The 20126-nt window shown below is 37.3% G+C and overlaps 1 protein-coding gene across 5 annotated transcripts in view; it reads left to right on the forward strand.

Annotated features, from left to right (window-relative positions):
- The window catches only part of SYT1 (synaptotagmin 1), a 356060-nt gene that overhangs the window by 282352 nt on the left and 53582 nt on the right, over positions 1 to 20126 (forward strand). For all 5 annotated transcript variants that reach the window (XM_040553936.1, XM_040553955.1, XM_040553947.1 and 2 more), the window contains one exon: positions 19886 to 20003. In XM_040553936.1, coding sequence (XP_040409870.1) covers positions 19886 to 20003 — 118 coding nt within the window. The remainder of the gene's footprint in view (positions 1 to 19885; positions 20004 to 20126) is intronic.

The raw sequence follows: 20126 nt of genomic DNA on the forward strand, positions 1-20126 counted from the left end.
GACTATTTTGTGCTCAATTTTTCATTAGTTTTCCTTTTGATTGCTACGTAATATCTGCCCACTCATATTAGTCAGATTACACAGCATGCTTCAATTCTCTGGTGAGAGAAGAAGGAATCTGAGTCTGCATTCCTCGTTGTCTAATTTAGCTAATAATTTGCTCTGGATTCGAACCACAGTTTCTATAATTGAAGGGATAATCTCTGGATGAAATCTTACCATAATACAAGTGAAAAAAAAAAAATGAATATTGGGTTGAGACTACAAGTTGTGAAAAATAACAGCAAATGCTGAATCATCCTGTCTTCTCAGATTTTCAAAATAGTAGATTTCAATCTTGCCATTTTGAATATTTGCTTTTAAAGACTGTATTTCAGATGAATTTCTTCCACTGTGCATTGATTTGAAAGTCACTGCTACATTAAGACTATTCTGCATGGAATTATTTCATTGAGGCAGCATTTGCATGGCTCCCTTATTGCAACTGATATTGGTAACCAGGCTTTATGGTACATTTTCCTTCCAAGTATAGAGCTAAAGATAAAAAGGCACAATTTGGAAAAGAAATCTCTACCAAGAACCAAGAGAGTTACATCTGTCAGTGGTTTGGGGAGCTGTGTTTCACAGAAAATGTCATTCATATTTCCAGATTTGACTACCTCGCCACCTTTGATGTTCCAGCCGCTTTGCTCAGCAGCAAAAATGCCAAACAAATTCCAGTAGATTTTATGCAATAACTAGCAAGGGACAGAAAGGGTTGGGAGAGGCCCTATCTCTATAAACCCATTACTGGCTGCCACAGCAGACCTTGAAGAATTCATGGCAGATATACCTCTGACCAAGCAGTACTCTGGCTCCAGAATTAACAAATACAGTACTGCACATGTAAAGACTAACATGATTTACATGGGGCAGATGTATAACAACAGAAACATGTGTGTGTCTTGACAGTGACCATAAACATCACATGGCAGCCTGCCTTACTAATTGTAAGAAAACATGATAAAATTGAATTAAAACCCTAAGCAACTGGATTTCATCTAAAATTGTATGACAAATGAAATTCTATTACCACAAAAAATCTTTCATAGACTATTCTACATGTTGTCATTGCATAATGAATTCATCCCTGAAAAGCACCTCTATACGTAGTCTGCATTATTTGAAGAATGACATGATTTATTTTCTTTTTAGCCCTTACAGCATTCAGTTAGGTTTGTCTGTTCTTAAAAACCTACCACTAAGTAGAATTCTGAATATGTAGACAATTAAGGATCACATACCAAAATATCCTTAATGTCTTCATTATGACCTGAAAACAAGATTTATGCCAAAGCACATCAGTGGCAGTTGTCACCAATCACTTTGAAAGAGCCATCTAGGTGGCATCATTCAAACTGAGTATGAAAATCTTATTTTTATTTCACTTCATGTAGAATTCAGTTGTTGCACATCATAGAATATACAATTTAATTAACACTGTAATCATAGAGGGCAAAATCATTTTATGAGCTGTTACTCTTCTATTTGCTCATGAAGCTATACAGTACTTTCTATCCTTTCTTCTAAATGAGCTTGAAATTGATGGCAGAGGATGAAGGTTTAATGAAATATTTGAAGCTCTACCTCTCACAGTCCAGCCATTTGAATGCCGTCTCCCTGATACTCCATTGTCTTCTGGGAAAGGTCTTATTAATATATTTATGTTGGTGAATCACTTTGAAGGTACAAGACTTTATGTAAGTTTTTGCTATGACCGAGATAGAGCTTTGGAAAAGTATGAGTCTGTACAATGACTGCTAAATGTTGGGGAGGCCACTATTAACAAGCTACATTCCTTGAATCCTTTTTCCCTAGCTGCTTTGAGCTCAACTGTCTTTGTGAATATATGATGGTGATTAATCTGGTAGTCCTTCAGTCTCCTATGACTGAGAGCATAGGAGGGAAGAGTGGTAGATACTGAAAGATTATTCACTTTTACCAAGTCTGACATATAATGGTTTGGGCACAGAGCGTAAAAAAACAGATGATAGGAGTTTGCTCCTCTGTGTCACCTACCAGATGTCACTGCCATTAACTTTATCTGAGTACACGCTGCATCCAATATCTGTTATCACTCTGGTACAGAAGGCCAGACAGACCTCTTCTTTGCTCACAGCAGTATGAATCATACCGAGAGTCATCTCCTGCATACTTCAACTGATTTTTCTTCATCCATTTTGTTATATTGGCACTTTAATTGAAAACCTGTTGCAGCAAACATTTAAATTATTTTTTTTAGGAGTAGGGGCAATACAAGGAAGAGCAGAAACAATTCTTGCTCTTGAAAGCAGTGGAGAAGCAGAACCTTATTCAATGGGAATAAGGATCTTTGACCTGCCAGTATCCACCACCAAGACTTCTGCAGACCTCTTATGACTGCCATCACATAAGACTATATGCAGTATATGACAAGGAACCTGCTGTGAATGAATTACCTGATGTATGCGTGTTTGTATCACAGTGGGCTGTGATAGGTATATTTTGTACGTGGCTTCTGAGGTGGGAATCTGCTAGAAAACACCAGCAAGGTGGACAACAGCTTCCCTCCTACATGATGCACAATCCCAATCAGGAGAGATGCTACAGTACTGCCTTGCAGATGCGTGAGAAGCGGGCAGTCTGCAGCTGGGGAGTGGAAGAGCAATTCTGTGAAGCTTGACAAGCATGTTATTCATGTGGATTATTCTTCCCTTCCTCCTCAAAAAATAAAAGTTGAAAGATGGAGATGGAAAAGTGGGCCTGAAATGGGTATATTTATTTAATGCCTCTGTAAGCTTCAGAGAAGTTGGAGACTGACAAAACTAGTAAGCCATCTAGCTTATTGAATCCTCAGCACTGAAACTTGCAGAAAGTTAAGAGGAAAGGACATTTTTACAAATGTCACTGTCAAATCACAGCAGCAAATCACTGTCATTTCCCATTATATCAGAGATGGACAGATGATCTAATGGGCCTTTTCCTATCTCTAATAATAACACTTAGCTCTTGTACAGCTTTGGAGATATCATAGTGCTTTGCAAAAAGAAAGTATCATTATCCCTATGGAGATGCTGTCAGAGTGTCAAATTTTAAAATGTGAGGTCTCCTTTATTTAGCTGCATATTATATTGGATCACTATGTTTTCTGTATGATGTTCAAGTTTTCTCAAATTCACTTCATCTTTCACCCAGTTAAAACTCTAAAATGTTAAGTTTAAGGGTGTTTTAATTTTCAGATTTTGTGGCAGAATTACACGCAGTAAATGCAGGATGTTGAATATACAATAAGTGCAACAGCTGTCCTAAAGAGCAGCTGAATTTGGTAATGAGACAGGGAACAAAACTGAAGATCTTAATATGAGGGAGATAGCTAAAATTTGAGAATAAGCAAGCCTGATATGAAATTATTCAGCAGTTAACTAGTTGTTTTTCCTCTTTAAATTGAAGATATTGAAATCTACAATTTGAAAGATAAAACTATGTGACTTAAGTAGAGCAGCATCTGACTGTTTCAGACTATTAGAATTCTGCATTTCTTTTCTCACCTTTCACGTTCAAACTGCTGACAATCCCCCTGTATACATTTGTTGGGTATTATGTTTCTTTGCTCCCTCTCTGGAAAAGGCACCAAGCCTTAGAGGTCAGAGGCATTCTTGTTTTATAACAAAAATAATGTAATTGGCTTAACCAAAATAAGAAAAAAGGGGAACTTGTCTTGATTCACGTCAGACTCTCTGGCTTTATAGACATTGAATTCAAGTATAGAGGACAGTAGACAAGAAGCAGGAGTTGGTTGATAGTGCTAAATTCTGTCCATGCTGGACCCCATTGATTCTGGATAGTATTCTCTGTCAGATAAAAAAACTTGCATTGCATAACTGTCCAAAACATGCTTACTCACATTTGACTTTGAAGCGTGGAAGGGCATCTTGAGGTTAAACTGCGCTGACAAGGTGCATCCTATACTTGGTGCTCTACATCTTCTAATTATCTACACAAAAAACAATATTAATAATGGTTCTAGGCAAGGCACATTCCTAACAACCTTGCCAAAAGTTACGACACAAAAGGAAGGAATAGCAGACAATTCCCCTCTTCATGTTAATGTTTGTTGTTTTTTTTTCTTAATAGCTCAAATACAGGTTATTTTAAAATGCTTAATAGAGGAGAAAAGCCAGATCAACCAAGGAGCTCAAAAGCATTTGACTTGGATGTTAAACACACAGTAGCATTTGGATAACAAGGTTCTGGGGAGCCTTTTGAGAAATATGCTGAGAGGGATCAAAATCATCGTAAGAGATCTTTTTATGAAATCTTAAGCAGAATCTATATTGCTTAGATGCTGGAAGCATTCTGCCAGGTACCTGCAGGTGATTCATTCAGCTTGTTGAGGTATCAGTCATTTGCATGAATTGAAGTATATTCCAAGGGGAAGAAACTAAGACTGCACTACAAAGAGATGTTTTGGTTTGAAGCATAGAAGGAATTCCAGAGAATTCAGACATAAACTCATGGTACTCCCAGTTATAAAACTCTGCAGTCTGAGAGGGTTTGTAAGCACATGTGCAGAGTCTGCTGATTGGCATGGAAGGACCACAGAACATACCATAAATGAAATTCTCCTGTATTGTTCTCCACACGGACTTTTATGTGCCTACTTATTTTTCTGACTACCAGCACCAGTGAATGCATTATCCACAGGCAAAAGTTGCAGTTCTCACTGGGATTCTAGGCAAAAGATTTGCAGTAGTCCAAGGTGATAATTTATTTCTTTTTCTTACCTCCTTTTGCAAGCTGACAGAGTAAGAAAAATCATTATCTGATTGCTGCTACATGAACCAGGTGTCATTAGGTAAGTGTCATTAGGAGGAAGCTTTGTCAGCAACCTTCAGATCAGAGACCAGAATTTTAACACGCACAAGGAACAACCAGCTCTCACAAAGAAGACAGCTTTTTCGGGAAAAGGTTGAAGCATAGTATGGGACTGTGGTCTCCTCTAGTTGTTGTGCCCACTCCATTTCAGACTAGAGCATCTTGGTTTCCAGAAACACCAGAGAAAGATGTATTTTTGAAAAGGTTAAAGACAAAGATTTAGCAATAGCAGTCTGGGAAAGGAGTTAGTCATTTTCTTCATTTTTTTCCTCTGTCAGCTCTTAAACACCAATTTAGACCATGTCAGGGATTACCATAGTAACCATTTAACCTCTTTTCAAAGCCTGTTTATTGTGTTTCAGCTTAGTTTAACTGTGAGCTTAACTGGCATTTGAAGCACTTTGCACTGTACCTGTGACAGGCAGTAGCACCAAATGCTCTTATTTTACAGAAATCACAGTTAGAATCTAAAATATAGTACTGTATTTTCAATTTGGTGGTATTGAGCTTCTATTGGTTTTATGTTAATGTTTTTAAGAAGCAGAGTATATGAATTTAGGATGTTATACCAGGTCTTATTTCTAGGCTAAATTGATAACAGATAGTAACTCATTCCTACAGTTACCTGTAGGAAATTATTCACATTGGCTGATGTGTTGTTATGTTGGTGTGGTACTGTTGATGTAACTGTGTGTTTTTAGTGCAATCAACCTTATACTTTCATCATTCTTTTCCAAAGCCCTCTACAGCTTACTCTGAATGTTATCATCATAACTATAGGACACTCGACACTCAGGACATGGGGATTTAAATTAGATTTTATAAACCTTTGGATAACATTGCCTTTTTCTCTTGTTCATGTCTAATTCAGTCTGGGCTGAATGCTGTTGTACAAAATAATAACTTGCAGAAAAAAAATCGTCATAGAATATCTCTGTTTCTGCAGTCTATGTATTCTTACCATGTAGGTTAATGGAGAACTGACATTTCCAGTTTCTAAGATCTTGCATTCTGCTACACACACACAGTTCTTTCTGAAGGGCTGATTATGGCTAGTCTTTCATTTTCAATCACACAGATCAAAGCAAATATTATTATTCGTGGATGTTCATAGGTAACTCTACACCATAAGATTTAAAGAGGAAAAGAAGATAGATATAAATGTTTTTCTGTACCTTATCTGAGCATGAACATTTACAATATTGGTGCTATACAATTCATTTTTGTAATGTCTCTGTCATCTATAATTCTAAGAGTGAGGAATTTTACTCCAAGAATGATGGCACTGTCTAAATATCAAACCATTTCTCCTCTCTCCTCTATGTGTCTTTCTGTAGATTTTCACATCACTGGCCACACAAAGGGAAAAAATCATAAAATGCTGTCTTGTCTCTCAGTTTCTTATTCTTTTAGGCATTTTATTTTAACCTTTACCATCGTTCTATAAACCTGAGTCGGTTAATAATTAAGCTGCACATTTTAGCCTCCGCAGTCTAAAGTTATTGGGTTTTTAGTATCTATGTTGACCAGAGATCAAACTTCTGTGAATCACTCCACCTCCTCATTTCTCATCATATTCTCACTCTGTGTGTGTAAGATGTGGCCTTGAGTATGGAGCAGAAATACATCTTTCTTTGATGATGTATCTTCTGTGATGGAACCAAAAAAGCTTTTGTGAAAACTTCAGTAGTTTCACAAGCAGCCTTTAATTGCATTAACTGAGACTTTTTATTTTGGATGGCTGCCTGACAGACGGATGGAGTGATACTGCAGAACAGTGGTTCTGTCCCTTCCATTGGCAGAGCTTCCACAATATGAATTGGTTTCTGTGGAGGACCTGAGTGTGTTCACTACCACAGAATTACTACCCCTGCTGTCTACTTAGAGCAGAACACTACTTTCTTTGAGTTACAGTCATCAGTTCTGCTTTCTTTTCTGAACCCAGGTATGCTTTTGCAACCAGTCTGTATGTGCTTCTTGCTGGCATAGCACTAGATGAAGAGAAATACCTGCAGCTGAACCCAGTGACACGTAGGCCAAGATATTTTCCTTGAGGACTATATCTGCAATTACAACTATAGAAATAGTGCCAAAGGCAGGAGTTTCCAAACCATCAGAAAGAAAAAGAGTTCAAAGTGGTATGTTATTGCTGCTTGATCGGTTGGATGCATTCACCTATAACAGAACAGAATTAGAAATTATTGCTACTTCCACTGTCACTGATGATGGCAACTAAATTTGGGAACCCTAGTGCCTTTTTCCACTTGTAGCTGACCTTGAGATCAAATCTTTTCTTCTTAGATACAGACCTTGCCATAAAATTCTAACCTAAATCACTCCCTATAAGATTAGTGTTATGTGGGGTTTATAACTTGCTTTAGATGCCACCAGTGTAGAACATGGCACTGCAGCTTCTCACTGGTATGGACAGAAGTAGGCAGAGCTCCCAATTAGATTCTTAATGAAGTTTATGTGTTACTTAAATTGCTCCAGGTAGTCCTCAGAGCTGCTGAGTTGTCTGGAACCCAGTTATTTTACCTCTGCTTTCCTATGTCTTCTTCAGTAGCATGAAAAATTGACAGGAGGATCTCTGTTGATGAGTGGAGTTCAGGCTTCACAACAGGCGGCAGCTTATTTTCATGCAAGTACCCTGAGGTCTGCAGCTGACGTCCCCTGTCTGTTAATGCCCAGCCCAGAATTAGATAGCTGTGGATTATGCTGAAAGTGTTTTCATTCATTCAGACTTTCACATTAATCAGTCAGGCCAAACATTAATTTTCTGTGATGGTTAAAGCAGGCAAGTTTTCTAGGAGATGTGGGTCATTTGAATTAATTTTGATTACTCTGATTTATTTTTTTTGCTTTTGTACTTATTGTACGGAAAATAGGTACAACTATTACAATTCAGTGACACAGAATAAAAGCAGTTCTTCCACAGCACATCTCTGTAACCCATGATTTTTATCTTGTCATAGCAGATTTTCTTTCCTGCATTTTCTTTTTCTATGACTCTCAGGCATTAACTTATATATTAAAACACATGTCAGAGCCGTAAAAAAAAAAAAAAAGATAAAAAATACACCATTAAGTTCATGTGCCATCCAGTACCAGAGCATTTCCTATCCTCTTTTTTTTCCACAAAAAATTGTCTCATTGCAATTCGATATAGAAATAATAATAATGTTTCTCTAAATATAGAATTATACTTTTCTACATATCCTTTGAATCACTGAGTCTTTAAAGTCATTTAAAAGGCATGAGTATTTCTTCAGAATATTTGTCTGTAATACCATACTACTAATTTTCAGCAGAGAATGGTGTGATTTTAGTTTTATCCATCTGCCTAAATGAAAAAAATGTTCATTTAGTGTATTAAAAGTTACATCTTTCATATTTAAAGACATGAAGTCCAACAATAATTAATATTGCCTGATATATGATAACTGTAAATGAGAACAGATTTTAATTAAGAATTTAATTAATCTACTAGATTTGCTGCAGCAATCGTGTTCCAGAATGGCTTGAGAATATTGGCTTCCTGCTTGGATTTCAGCTCTAGAGCTCTGCATAAGTTCCTGCAAGCACAAACACTGGTCTCATTATATAAGAATTTAAGACCCTGAAACTTTCTTGTTTATATATTCCGTATCATGAAAACTGGCTGTTTGTCAGCCTTGAGCACAATCCCTACATAAAAAGCTGTGAATATCTTGTGTATAAACACTGGGACATGCTCCTTAGATTTTTTTAGCCCACCTGTTCATTGATTACTTGGGTTTATTTCCAGAAGACACCACTATTTGAGTTCTTACAACTCACTGAGGATGACGGGTCTTTAAATCTGATGTTTTGTTTGCACTGAGACTAGACTAGCTAACATTAACATTTTCTTTCTGGAACAACAACAACAAAATCTGTCATTCCAAGAGCCTATATTTTATTTAGAAATAGTGTGGTTTCCTATCAAATTGGATGTTTTTTCTAAATTAGATGAGGTTGTCTGCCCTAAATCTGAGGGACTCCTAAATCTTCAAGGAACATTTTAAAGAATATAAAGAATCTTCTATAATCAAACTCAAAGTAGGAAACCTGCTGCATCTGCAAGACAGTAGTGTTACCTCTGTGCCATGCTGGGAGAGAGGGAGACACAAGGAAATGCTCTAAAAAGCTTGGAAGTTAGGTGTTGCTTGGTTTTGGAGCAAGGAGCTAGAAACCCTCTGATTCTCAGTTCATGATGTTTTGTCATGGCTACTTGGCCACAGACTGCAGACTTTGAAAGCTCAGGCCTTTTGGCATTATCCTGCATGTTTATTTTAGAATTTCACCAAAATACCTCTCCCATGACACATTGTGATATTGTCTAATCAGAATTTTGTGAAAATCCTGCTGGATAATTCTGTGTGAGATCGTACTGACAAGTGTTACGAAGCTAAGGCTGTTGTCAATAGACTAGCATTTGTTATAGGCAGCTTTGCACCTCTGTTGGAACACACTTAAAGAGTCTACAAATCAAAGAAGTTAAAAACATCAGTAATGGAGAAAGTAACACATCACTCATAACTTCAACAATTACTCTTATCTCTCCATTTAAAATGTGTACTTTATTTCTTATGTGGATGTTTTTGGATTCTACGTCAAGTCCCTGATTCTTGTTATGCTCTTCTTCACTAGATTCAGGCCATTTAATCTATGATACTTCCTCTCCATGGACGTGCTTATGCACTGCAATCAAGTCACTTTCAATCATGTTTTAAAAAAACTGAAGAAATTCATCTTTCACGTTTCTCATGATCAGGCTTTTTCTCCAGTTTCCCAATAAGAGTTGCGACCTTTCACATTCTTTCTACTTTTCAAAATCTTTTTAAAATACATACACAAGAACTGTATGCAGCATTCATGCTATTCTTGCCAGAGAAGCAAAGTCACATGCTACTTCTGCTCTTCTACTGTTGACTCTTTAGCATAGCATTGCACTTTCAGTTCATGGCCTATAGCTTATGACCCTAACTGCTTAGCAGGAAACACTGCCTTGTAAGATATATTTCCAGATTCAGTATATATATAGAAATAGTCTGAGTTCTTTTTCCTAGGATGTCAGATTTTTGCTTCTGTCTGTATAAAAATGTGATCTATGTGATTGTTTCCAGGTGACTAGGTGATTTAGCACTTTCTGACCAACCTGTTGCATTAGTAGTTATTATTATGATAATTTTGCCTACTTTATCAGTAGAAAAATTTACTTTCATATTTGTAAAAACAGCAACAGACCTTCAAATGGTTTTTTTGCATGTTTCCTTCATCAGGCAAATTTACAATCTTATCAAAGAATGAATCTGATTTTAGTTGAAAAGGCCTGTTTTCCAGATAACCATATGACTTCACATTCATTACATTCCACATCCTTTAAACCATCATTAATGCAAACTTTTATGAATTCTTCATTGTTTTATCTGGGTTTGATAAAAGGCAATTGGCTGATAGATTCCGCCTTCATCCCATTTGGCCTTTTTTGAGTAAGATGGGCATAGCATTAGCACCATTCCAGTCTTACAGAATTTCCCTTGTGGTCTAAGATTTATTAAAAATGAATATTATTGAGCCAGAGATTTCATGATAAGTACAGTCTTCTTTCCTAGATTTTTATAGATGACTGTGGTGACCTCGTTCTTTTTTACTGAAGAGATTAATGAAATTCAGTGTGTTGTACTGATTGCTACGATGACCTTTGATGAGCTGTCTTGTCTTCCTAAAGAATGCGTTAAGAGAATGCATTTTTCAAAGTGAAATACTGGGGAAGTGGAGTAATATAAGAGGCTTTTACCCATATGTATTTATCCAAAAACTTGAATATATTTCAGTGGATTCATAACAATGTGTTTTTGAATGCTTGGTTTAAGAAGTGGCAATGAGTCTGGTAAGAGAAAGTCAATAGATTTGAATACACAGCGATAGTTAGGAGAAAATCATTTTTGAACTGAGCACAGATTTTTCCCAAGCTGAATTCTAAACTTTTGTTCATGGGGCATGCATTATTTTATTCATTTCAACTGGAACCAAGACAAAAATATTGAAAGCATCTGAGAGAGTATTTTACATATTTCCAACTTCCCAGAAACTAGAAAGCCCTACATGAAGAGCACTTCTGAGGTTTTCCAGCTTGCCTCTTCCAACTGTGTATCCTTTACCCTACCTCATATTTTTAGGAAGCTTGGGTGCTCTAGAAAAATCTCCAGTGCAAAAATTAGTAAAAGAGGGCAATGTAAGAAAACTTTCCAAATGAAAAACAGGGATACAGAACAGGATTTCAAATCCTGCCAGTAATTGTAGAACAGAAGCAGTGGGTGGAAATAATAGCATTTATATAATAATAAATGGCATTGTGTTGGTTGAAATTATACATGAAGCAAAAAGCCTTCATCTGGATAAATTACAGGTGGAGAACTGTCTTGCCTTAAGACTTCACCTACTGGTGAAGTCTCCAGCCTGCCACTAGCTAACCAGCGCATTTCTAGTTTCAGAACAACTACATCACATACCGCCTCTTATCTAACTGCCAATTTAGGAGATTTTGAAGAAGGCTGCCATATTGTGTGGAGTTTGTGATTTGGGGTCATAGAAGGGAGCTGGAGGTAGTGCGGGGGGATATCATGGGGGAGCATGAAAGCTGAACTGTTGTTACAGCAAGCAAAAAATGAGAGGAAGGAGGACATATATCCATAGGAGCTGAATGAACCAGGCTGAGTTAGTGTCACTGCAAAAAAAAGCCATTTATTTATAACATATCTGTGACTGGTACAAGGTGCAAGGTCATTTTATCTTCATAGTTTGTTGCAAAGGAAAGGGAAAAAGATAGCTGCCTATGAAAGTAATCCACAGATTCCACTGAATTTCCCTGCGTGGTTCTTGCAGATTGCAGATTCGCGAACAGAAATATACTGTATAGCTTCAGTAATGGAGTCACTGAATTCACCTGATAGTCTTTCACTGGGGCTGTTGGATTTCATCAGAATTTACCAGCATCCATGGAGAATTACTCACTCCATCTTGCCACTCATTCTCAGCTACTGGTTCATTTAATCTGTGCATTCTGTCTTGTCATTAACTGCAAATGTATGGTCATTTTAGCAAGGACTCTGTTTGCGACAGGTTTTTGATACAGCACCATATACAGTGCAACACTGATCCTGACCAAAATCTGCATGTGCTACTTTAAAGAAAAAAGTACCTCACTCATATAAGTTGCTATATTGGATACAAGTAAGAAGTCTGTAATTGATTTGATTCTTAATTACAGTTCTCTGTCTGCTGACCCTACGTATTTTCTGATGTATGCTGTAATTTCAATCTACAGTCTAAAGCTTTTGAGTCAATCACTTTTGGAAACAAGACACTCTTTTCATAGTGGAAACTATATTAACTAAGCATTACAGTGCCCATACTTACTTCAAGAGATGTTTTCAAATCATGTGAGGGTACTGTACTGTGACTTCCTACGTCCTATCACAAGAGGACAAGGATTTTCTGTAGAGTGACTACAATGTACATGTAATTTGCTATTAATTATGGAAAAGCTTTGTGATTTGACTTCTCCTGGTGCCTGATAAGCCAAAAATAAAAAAATAAAAAACTTTCAACTGTATTACATTTCCTTTCTATGTTGTACTTAGACCACTCACTAGAAGACGAGCCTCATGACATGCTATAGTTAATAAGTTTTCCATGCTGTCAAAAGTAATAATATTAATGTGCCATTCAGTTAAATTAATTTTGTTTCGTGCACTGGCCTGCATAAACGTGAGTGACATTTAGAAATATGATCAGGCAAGAGCTGAGGAGAAATGAAGTGGCAAAATAGAGCAAGATGCAATCATTAAAGCAGAGCAGACAGCTGCAAGCATTTGTGGATAGGCAAAGAGCTACTGAAAACCAGTCTATGATTTTTGGGTGTATATGTTTGTTTTAATTCATTCCTCCCTTTCTCATTTACTTAAGATTTATTTTTTTTTGTCTTCTTTAATTAAGAACTCAATATGTTTGGTAGCATCGTCTCTCTTTTGGAAATGAAAGGGTGCGTTTCTGCTAATCTTTGATTTCAAGTGCCTTCAGCCACAGCTTTTCTAATTTTGGAAGAGGCAGCTGATTGTAATGCTTTTAAACTGATGACCATGAAGTGTCATTTTCTACTAATAATAACAGTGTTTTCTCCCTCAATTTTTTCTGCTTTTTAGAGAACAGCAATAGAAGTGCTTTCTCTAAACAGTTAAAAATGTAATGAAGAGGTCTAAAAGAGGGAACCTGACAGAACCTGACTTGTTAATATTTTAATAACATTGGCTAGTTCAAATTGTTGCCCAGCTTGCCTGCAAGTCTGATTTACCGTTGTATTGAAGAGTATTACATAATTAGGACAGTTAAAAGAAATGCAGTCTACTACATAAATGTATTGCAATAAGAAGGCAGAGATTTGTGAAGAATTCTATGTCAAGTGCTGTTCAGAGGAAAAATAAAGTAGTTTATTTCCATAGGAAGATCTTGCCAGGCCTTGTTCCCTTTAAGCAAAGGTAAAAAGTAGTGCTGGCATACAGACATTGTATGACAAAGGAGTCAGAGAGTAGAATTGTAGTAGGGAAAGCAGTCGAAAGGAATATGCAATTAAAGCTGTTTCTTTTGGCTCTTCCACACACCTACTTTATACCATGACTATATCCCTACAGATACCACCTCCTGATACCTTTAATAAATTCCCTTCATTTGAAAGATTGTTCCCTGTCTACTCTAAAACTCCCTTTTAAAACTTACCTCCTGGACCTTTGCTTCTATTTCTGTTCTCTGTTCACCTAGCATCAGCCTCCTTTCCATCTCTCCTTTAGACTGTTGTCACTGCTAATCCCTTTTTTATAGCATCCGAAACAAGCCCTTTGGATCTGTGCCTCAAGAACCCTCTGTTTCTTCTGAGATCTCCTGCTGTAGCCTATTTCATTTAGCTTTGGTTCTTAATTTACTTGTTATATGGCTTGTAACTGAATACTGTACATTAAAATGAGCTCATTTTATGGCCAAGTTTTCACATTTGAAGAGAGTGTTACCTACAAAAGCACTTCTGAAAATAATGCTAGTAAAAGCAAACAAGAGAGACCTTTGATCACAAACACTGTAGATCCATTTTGGAAGACAAGTGGGTTATTCCTGTGAATAAAGGCTGATCCTTGAATAAGGAAGCATGTGGTAGGACACTTTGTTCATATTTGTACTATTTTAAAACATTTTCTTCAAAAGTGCAGTAGGTACAGTCTTGAAGAAGGTTCTTCCTTATCTCCAGAGGCATTTAGCACTTGTTTATTTTCAGCTGTATAATAGTGTGGGTGCTCCATTCATGGGAATGAAATCCTTTTAGACAGTGAAGGAATTATTCTGCTTGTCAGATTAATGGTTTAGTTGTTAAAATCCTAAGTTTGTACTGACTGGGTTTATAGTTAACATTTCACGTCTGAAATACCTGCTTCTGTAATCAATGTTTTGCTTGAAAAGGTGGGGGAGAATTCTGCCTTTCCTCTTCACTCTCACCACTTTATCCCCAAAGTAGTTCATAGACTTCGGGGTTCAGTGTTACATGGTATAAATACATATTCATGTAAGAATCTCTGAAAGTGCTGTAGTAATGGGCTGACACATGAGCCCCAGCTTTTCTTTCTCTTTCTGGTCCTCCTTTTTCTTTCCCTGCTGCACCACCTATTTCTAGCCTATTTATGCAAACTGCATTTTATATCCTTCTTGTTCACTTCCCACTCCTTTGTCTAATTGTGGCAGAACCGTCTTCATATTGTGGGGTCATCTGTTTGCAAGTGTAAGAGAAAAATATCTTATTTCCTGATTTTACCTCTTGCAGGCTTGACATTTTCTTTGTTGTTTAACAGCATATTTATCAAAAATGCAATGCCTTCAAAGCCAGTAATGTTGAAGATAGCTGTTGTGGCAATAAAATTTCAGGCTTAGAGAAAAAGGGGGAAGACCAAAAAAAACCACAGTATTTCATTTTCCTTTTCCAGTATGATCCTTATTTAACCTGGAGGAGCAGTATTTTCCTAATTCTAGGTGCCCCATCCTCCAGGGATGGGGCACCCCCAGTTTCCCTGGGCAACCTGTTCCAGTGTCTCAATGCCCTCCGAGCAAAGAATTTCTTCCTTACATCTAATCTAAATGTACCTGTCTTAAGTTTAAATCCACTACTCCTTGTCCTTTTACTGCACTCCCTGACAAAGAGTCCCTCCCTAGCTTTCCTGCGGGCCCCCTTTAGGTACTGGAAAGTCGCTGTAAGGTTTCCCCAGAGCCTTCTCTTCTCCAAACCCAACTCCCTCACCCTGTCTTCATAGGAGAGGTGCTCTAGCCCCTTGATCATCTGTTATCAATACTATTAGCTTATATTTCAAACATGGATTGGTGGAAGATTGTATTTTGGGTCTTCACCCACAAACAACATCCTATTTTGTTTCTCTTAGTCTCATGCAAATATCTACAATTAAAATTGGCTATTGAATTTGGAAACCCACTGCACTGTGTTTATATCTTTCTTGTACTGATAATTTTGGAGTCTTAGATCCAATTAGGGAAAAAAAAAAAGTGTGGTGCTGTGGGTTGTTATTTTGGTATTGTTTTACCAAGAGAGCTGCAAGCATCAACTTTCTTGTAATATCTTAAACAAAACGTGGAGAATGCTTGTATTAAGAAGACAGATATCACTGTTAGAGATTCTGCAGTGTGAATGAGAGTAATCTGCATAAATAGCATTTTTCTCTGTAGCTTATTAGGAAAGTGTGCTGTCAAGGTAAAAATGACCACTGACAAATACAAGAAAAAACATGAGACAGGCAGGAGAGGCTTACTGTCTTCTCTAAAAGGATCAGGTTCTCAATAGGACCTCAAATAGCCTTTTCTAAGCTGAAGAAGTGTTACCAGTGCTATGTCATTTATGTTCTGCTCCATTGCATCCTCTTTAAATGTAATGAAGTTATGAAGTTGCTTAGATGGAGAGAGTCTTTTGATTGGTGTTTAGGCATTATACATGAATAGGTTAATGTCTGTGAACCTCCCAGTTGGAACTTTCTAACACTAACTTACAGTTTTCATCAGAGATCAAAGTAATTTACTAACATAAATTATTTATACATAGAGCTGAAAGAAATTCATAATAACAATAAGGCACCTTCATGAGATAATCACCATACCAGAAGCACTCATCTGTACCTCATAGCCCTGCAGGGGTTTGTAATTATCTCCTGCAAACCACACCTCTAGTGATTGTTTTCTGTTGCTTCATTGCAGTGCTGCCACTTGCAGTATCTTGCCTGACAAATATTTTTTAAATTAAAAAAAAAAAAAAAAAACACAGCTTAGGAATAGAAAACTCTTGGCAGCAATGCGAAGAAGAAATGTTGAAGTACAAGAAATATTCAAGAAAACTAGTTATTACAGATTTTAATGACAGCAAAAAAGCTCTACGTGTGATTATGTGGGGATTTAAACAGGTATCTCTGCTTTTTCTTTAAGTTATTCACTGAAATAAGCCCATCATCTGCTGCCATTTCCCATGGCTTGCTGGTGATCTATGGAAAACTGGTTGTTTACATGGTGCTGCCTTCTTCTTCATGTTTCCTGCAGCTAAAATTACATTAGATGAGGCTAAAAATGCATTAAATACTCTCATAAAATTACTCTTCTGTGTAGACAATTGCAGTATTTGCACAGAAGCATAACATGATTACAGATGGAGAAAGGCTGGTGAGAGGTGATGGTCTCTGTGGCAATAACTGTAAAATACCTTCTCCAGCCTCTGCTGAGGCACTCTGCTTGGCAAAAACAATCCTAGCACAATTTTATTGAGACACTTCAGTCTCAGTACAAACATTTTTTTTAAAAAAAAAAAAAAGATAAGAACAATCAAAGGACCAATTGGAAATATGTCATTAACTCAAAAATTCCTTCCAAAATAGATGTTTAGATATTCTGTCAGTGAGGTACATTTCCGAGGAATACAAGCTCCTGTACTGCTACAACCGACGTACTGCCTAGTCAATCTAGGGGTGAGGGCAGAACCCTTGAATGTTGGTTGATACTTGAGTACAAACGTGTCTGAGATGGGGGACCACGACGAGCTTTCAAATATCCCGTTTCAGTCTTACTCACCCATGAGTAAGCCAGACTAATTTAAACCAAGTCTACCATGTAATAGAACAGCAACAGCAAGGAACACCAGGTGGCTGGGTGAGCTGTGATCATGATAACACGAATCAATAAGCAATTGATTTCTTCCATTCTGAGCAAGCTGCAAGTGATAGATCAACTTCACCATTAGCCCAGCCAACACAGACTTCCCAAACCAAATGTCAGGGTAGCAGAAACATGCTTTGCTATCACCATGTCATTGCACACTCAGAGTCGAAAGTGAACTATACTGAAATCTGTATTTCCATGATCAGAATCTATACTGAGATTTATAAAAGCCTATGCAGACAAAGAGGAATAGTGAGTCCTTTCTTAAAAATTCAGTTCATGCTGTGAAAGACATCTTAGGTTATTTTAGATATGAGTTAAAAATGTAAATTTTATGATATCAGGATCTCTTCCTTTGAACAAGGTCATAACATCATTACGGCCCTCCTGGGTCAGACCAAGGTCTTTAAGATACCCTTTCCCAATATCCCCATTCCAGCCTGGAGAGTTGTAATCTACTTAACTCTTCCTAATGCAGAAGCTGTATCATATTTTTCATCATTCCTGCTGCTTTTCTGGGAATATTTCCCAGTTCTACTGTATCCTTTTTGAGGTGGAGGGATACCATAACCACACCAGTTTTCAAGATACGGGCATGTGTGCATATCTTATACATGATACATACATTTAACATTATAAGCTTTTGTTCTGTTTCATTTTGTTCCACCTGATTGTTTCTTAATTATACACAACTTTTGTGTTTGTTCTATATGTTTTCTGGCCATGTTGAGCACCGAGCTGATGGTTTTCAGGGAACTATCTATTACAATCCCATGGTCTCCTTCTCGACTTGTAATAATCCATTCAGAGTCTATCACTTTATAGGTATTGCATTATTATTGAAGTTTCCAAGTTTTTGCACATTAAAAAGATCAATAACTACATGATGCTGAGTAATTTTTAATATATAAGGTTCCAGTCCTTGAGCAAGAAAAACACAAGCAGATTCTTGTGTCCCGAAGAAATTCTTCTGAGACAGACCTACACACCTTTTGATATGGGAGGAAGATGTAAACTTTGAAGTATTGCTGAGTATCTGGAATGCATCCTTCAGATGGATATATTGCAGATACTTATCCAAGCCTGGATAAAAAAGTGTTTGTGTCTAAGAGATATTGTGAGAAGAATGTAAGGAAACCACAAAAGTAGAATAGATGCTTGTTATTCGGTAGGAATTTCATTTTCAAAAATGCTCGTGCACACAGATATTTAGATACTTTGCATAAAATTCAGCAAATAAAACCTAGTTTAATGCAGCATAGGCACTTTACTCTCAGTAGAAAGTACTTGTAAAAAGTTATTGAGCATTTGTATAGCTAGACCTCTATATCTAACAGTTACCAGTGCTGAAAATTTGGCTTGGTGGTTAAAGCTCAGATTCTCATAAATGACATTAGAGAAGAATATTTTGGTGCATTTTCCATGGTAAAGTCCTTAGGATGTGGTCTGTCTTTTCTTTGTGACATTCCAACTACAACTGTGGACCTCTGAGCAGTTACTTTCGGTAGTTTTCCCACAGCTTTTTAGGTAAGGTTCTGCCTTTGTATCTTTTCCCTTGACTCCTTGAAGCTGGTAAATTGCCATGTCCTTCCTATATTTGTGGTATGGGGAAAAGGTGCATAATTTTTGCCAGAATTACCCAGTGTCTTAACCAAAAGCCTGGATACACATCCAAAACTTTTCAGCGACCAACCTTCCAATTTATCCTAACAGAACACTGGAACCGAAGGGACTGATAAAAATGTACTTTACTGCCAGAAGAAACTGTGGAAAACAGATTTGTGCCATAAGGATGACAGTCTTTGAAAGAGAAACAGTGCTGTCTAAAATGCCTTATTGGACTGTTTAGTATAACATGATTCTTCTTCTCTTAAAGGAAACCTATTTACTCACCTAGAGATAACATTGTGCCTGAAAGGAAGGAGGAATGCAGCTCGGATCATCCTAAAGATCATTTCTAAGCAGTAGTCTGGTCTTTTCTCTCCTGTATCTGCAAGTTTAAATATATTATTCCTAGTTTTAAAATGAAGTTCCAGTAATTCTGCCCATAATTCAGCCTCTCCCTCTTTGCCAGGACTGTTAGGAAAGTACTAAGCAATGCGTGGCAAAAGGTTGTGTTTGGCAGAATCCCAGATGATAGTCTGCAAAGACTGAAGGCAAAACTTCCAACCACTCCCGATGTGAAGAGGGATGCACTCCCTGCCTATCTGCCTTCCCAGTTTGCCTGTCTGATAGTAGACAGGTCTTTCTTACATTTATTGTTTTGTGCTTTGTGTTTTATCTACATTTTGCTTTTGTGACAAATCATGATGAGAAAGAATCGACATTACTCTTTTGCAGAAAACAGTAGTGGTTGCATATGTATGTTAATTGATTTCCACTGAAACACGAACTGGAAAAAAATACTGACTTGGTTAATATTACAGAGCAAACAGTCTGGGATCCTGATTGTCCAAGGTGAAGTGGGGGGCAGTGTAGCTTGCTTTGCAGCCAGCACATCTTGTCATTTGGGTCCATCCAGGACAGTTGCTGTGAACTCCAGTTGTTACAATGGACTTCAGGTTACCAAGGATTTAACTTGTGGCAGACATGTTGTTAATTTGAATGGTTTGTTTTACAACAGGAGTTTGAAATGTAATCCTGGTTTTTCAAAATCAAAAAGGTTCAAAATGATTTAAAAAAAATAAAATAAAATGATAACACAATGACTTGTTTGCTTTCACAGCAAGAAAAGCTGGGTGATATCTGCTTCTCCCTGCGCTATGTGCCTACTGCTGGCAAACTGACTGTTGTCATTCTGGAGGCGAAGAACCTGAAGAAGATGGATGTCGGTGGACTGTCAGGTATGTGCATGAAAATCTGCTTGTAGACTTTGCAGGCTTGTAAGGCAGAAAAACAATTCATTTTCCATTGGAGATCTCTTGGTTGAGAGGGTAAGGGCTCTTGTTCACTGTCTGAAAAATGCA

Source organism: Cygnus olor, chromosome 1 (genome assembly GCF_009769625.2).
Source record: "Cygnus olor isolate bCygOlo1 chromosome 1, bCygOlo1.pri.v2, whole genome shotgun sequence".
Taxonomy (NCBI): Eukaryota; Metazoa; Chordata; class Aves; order Anseriformes; family Anatidae; genus Cygnus; species Cygnus olor.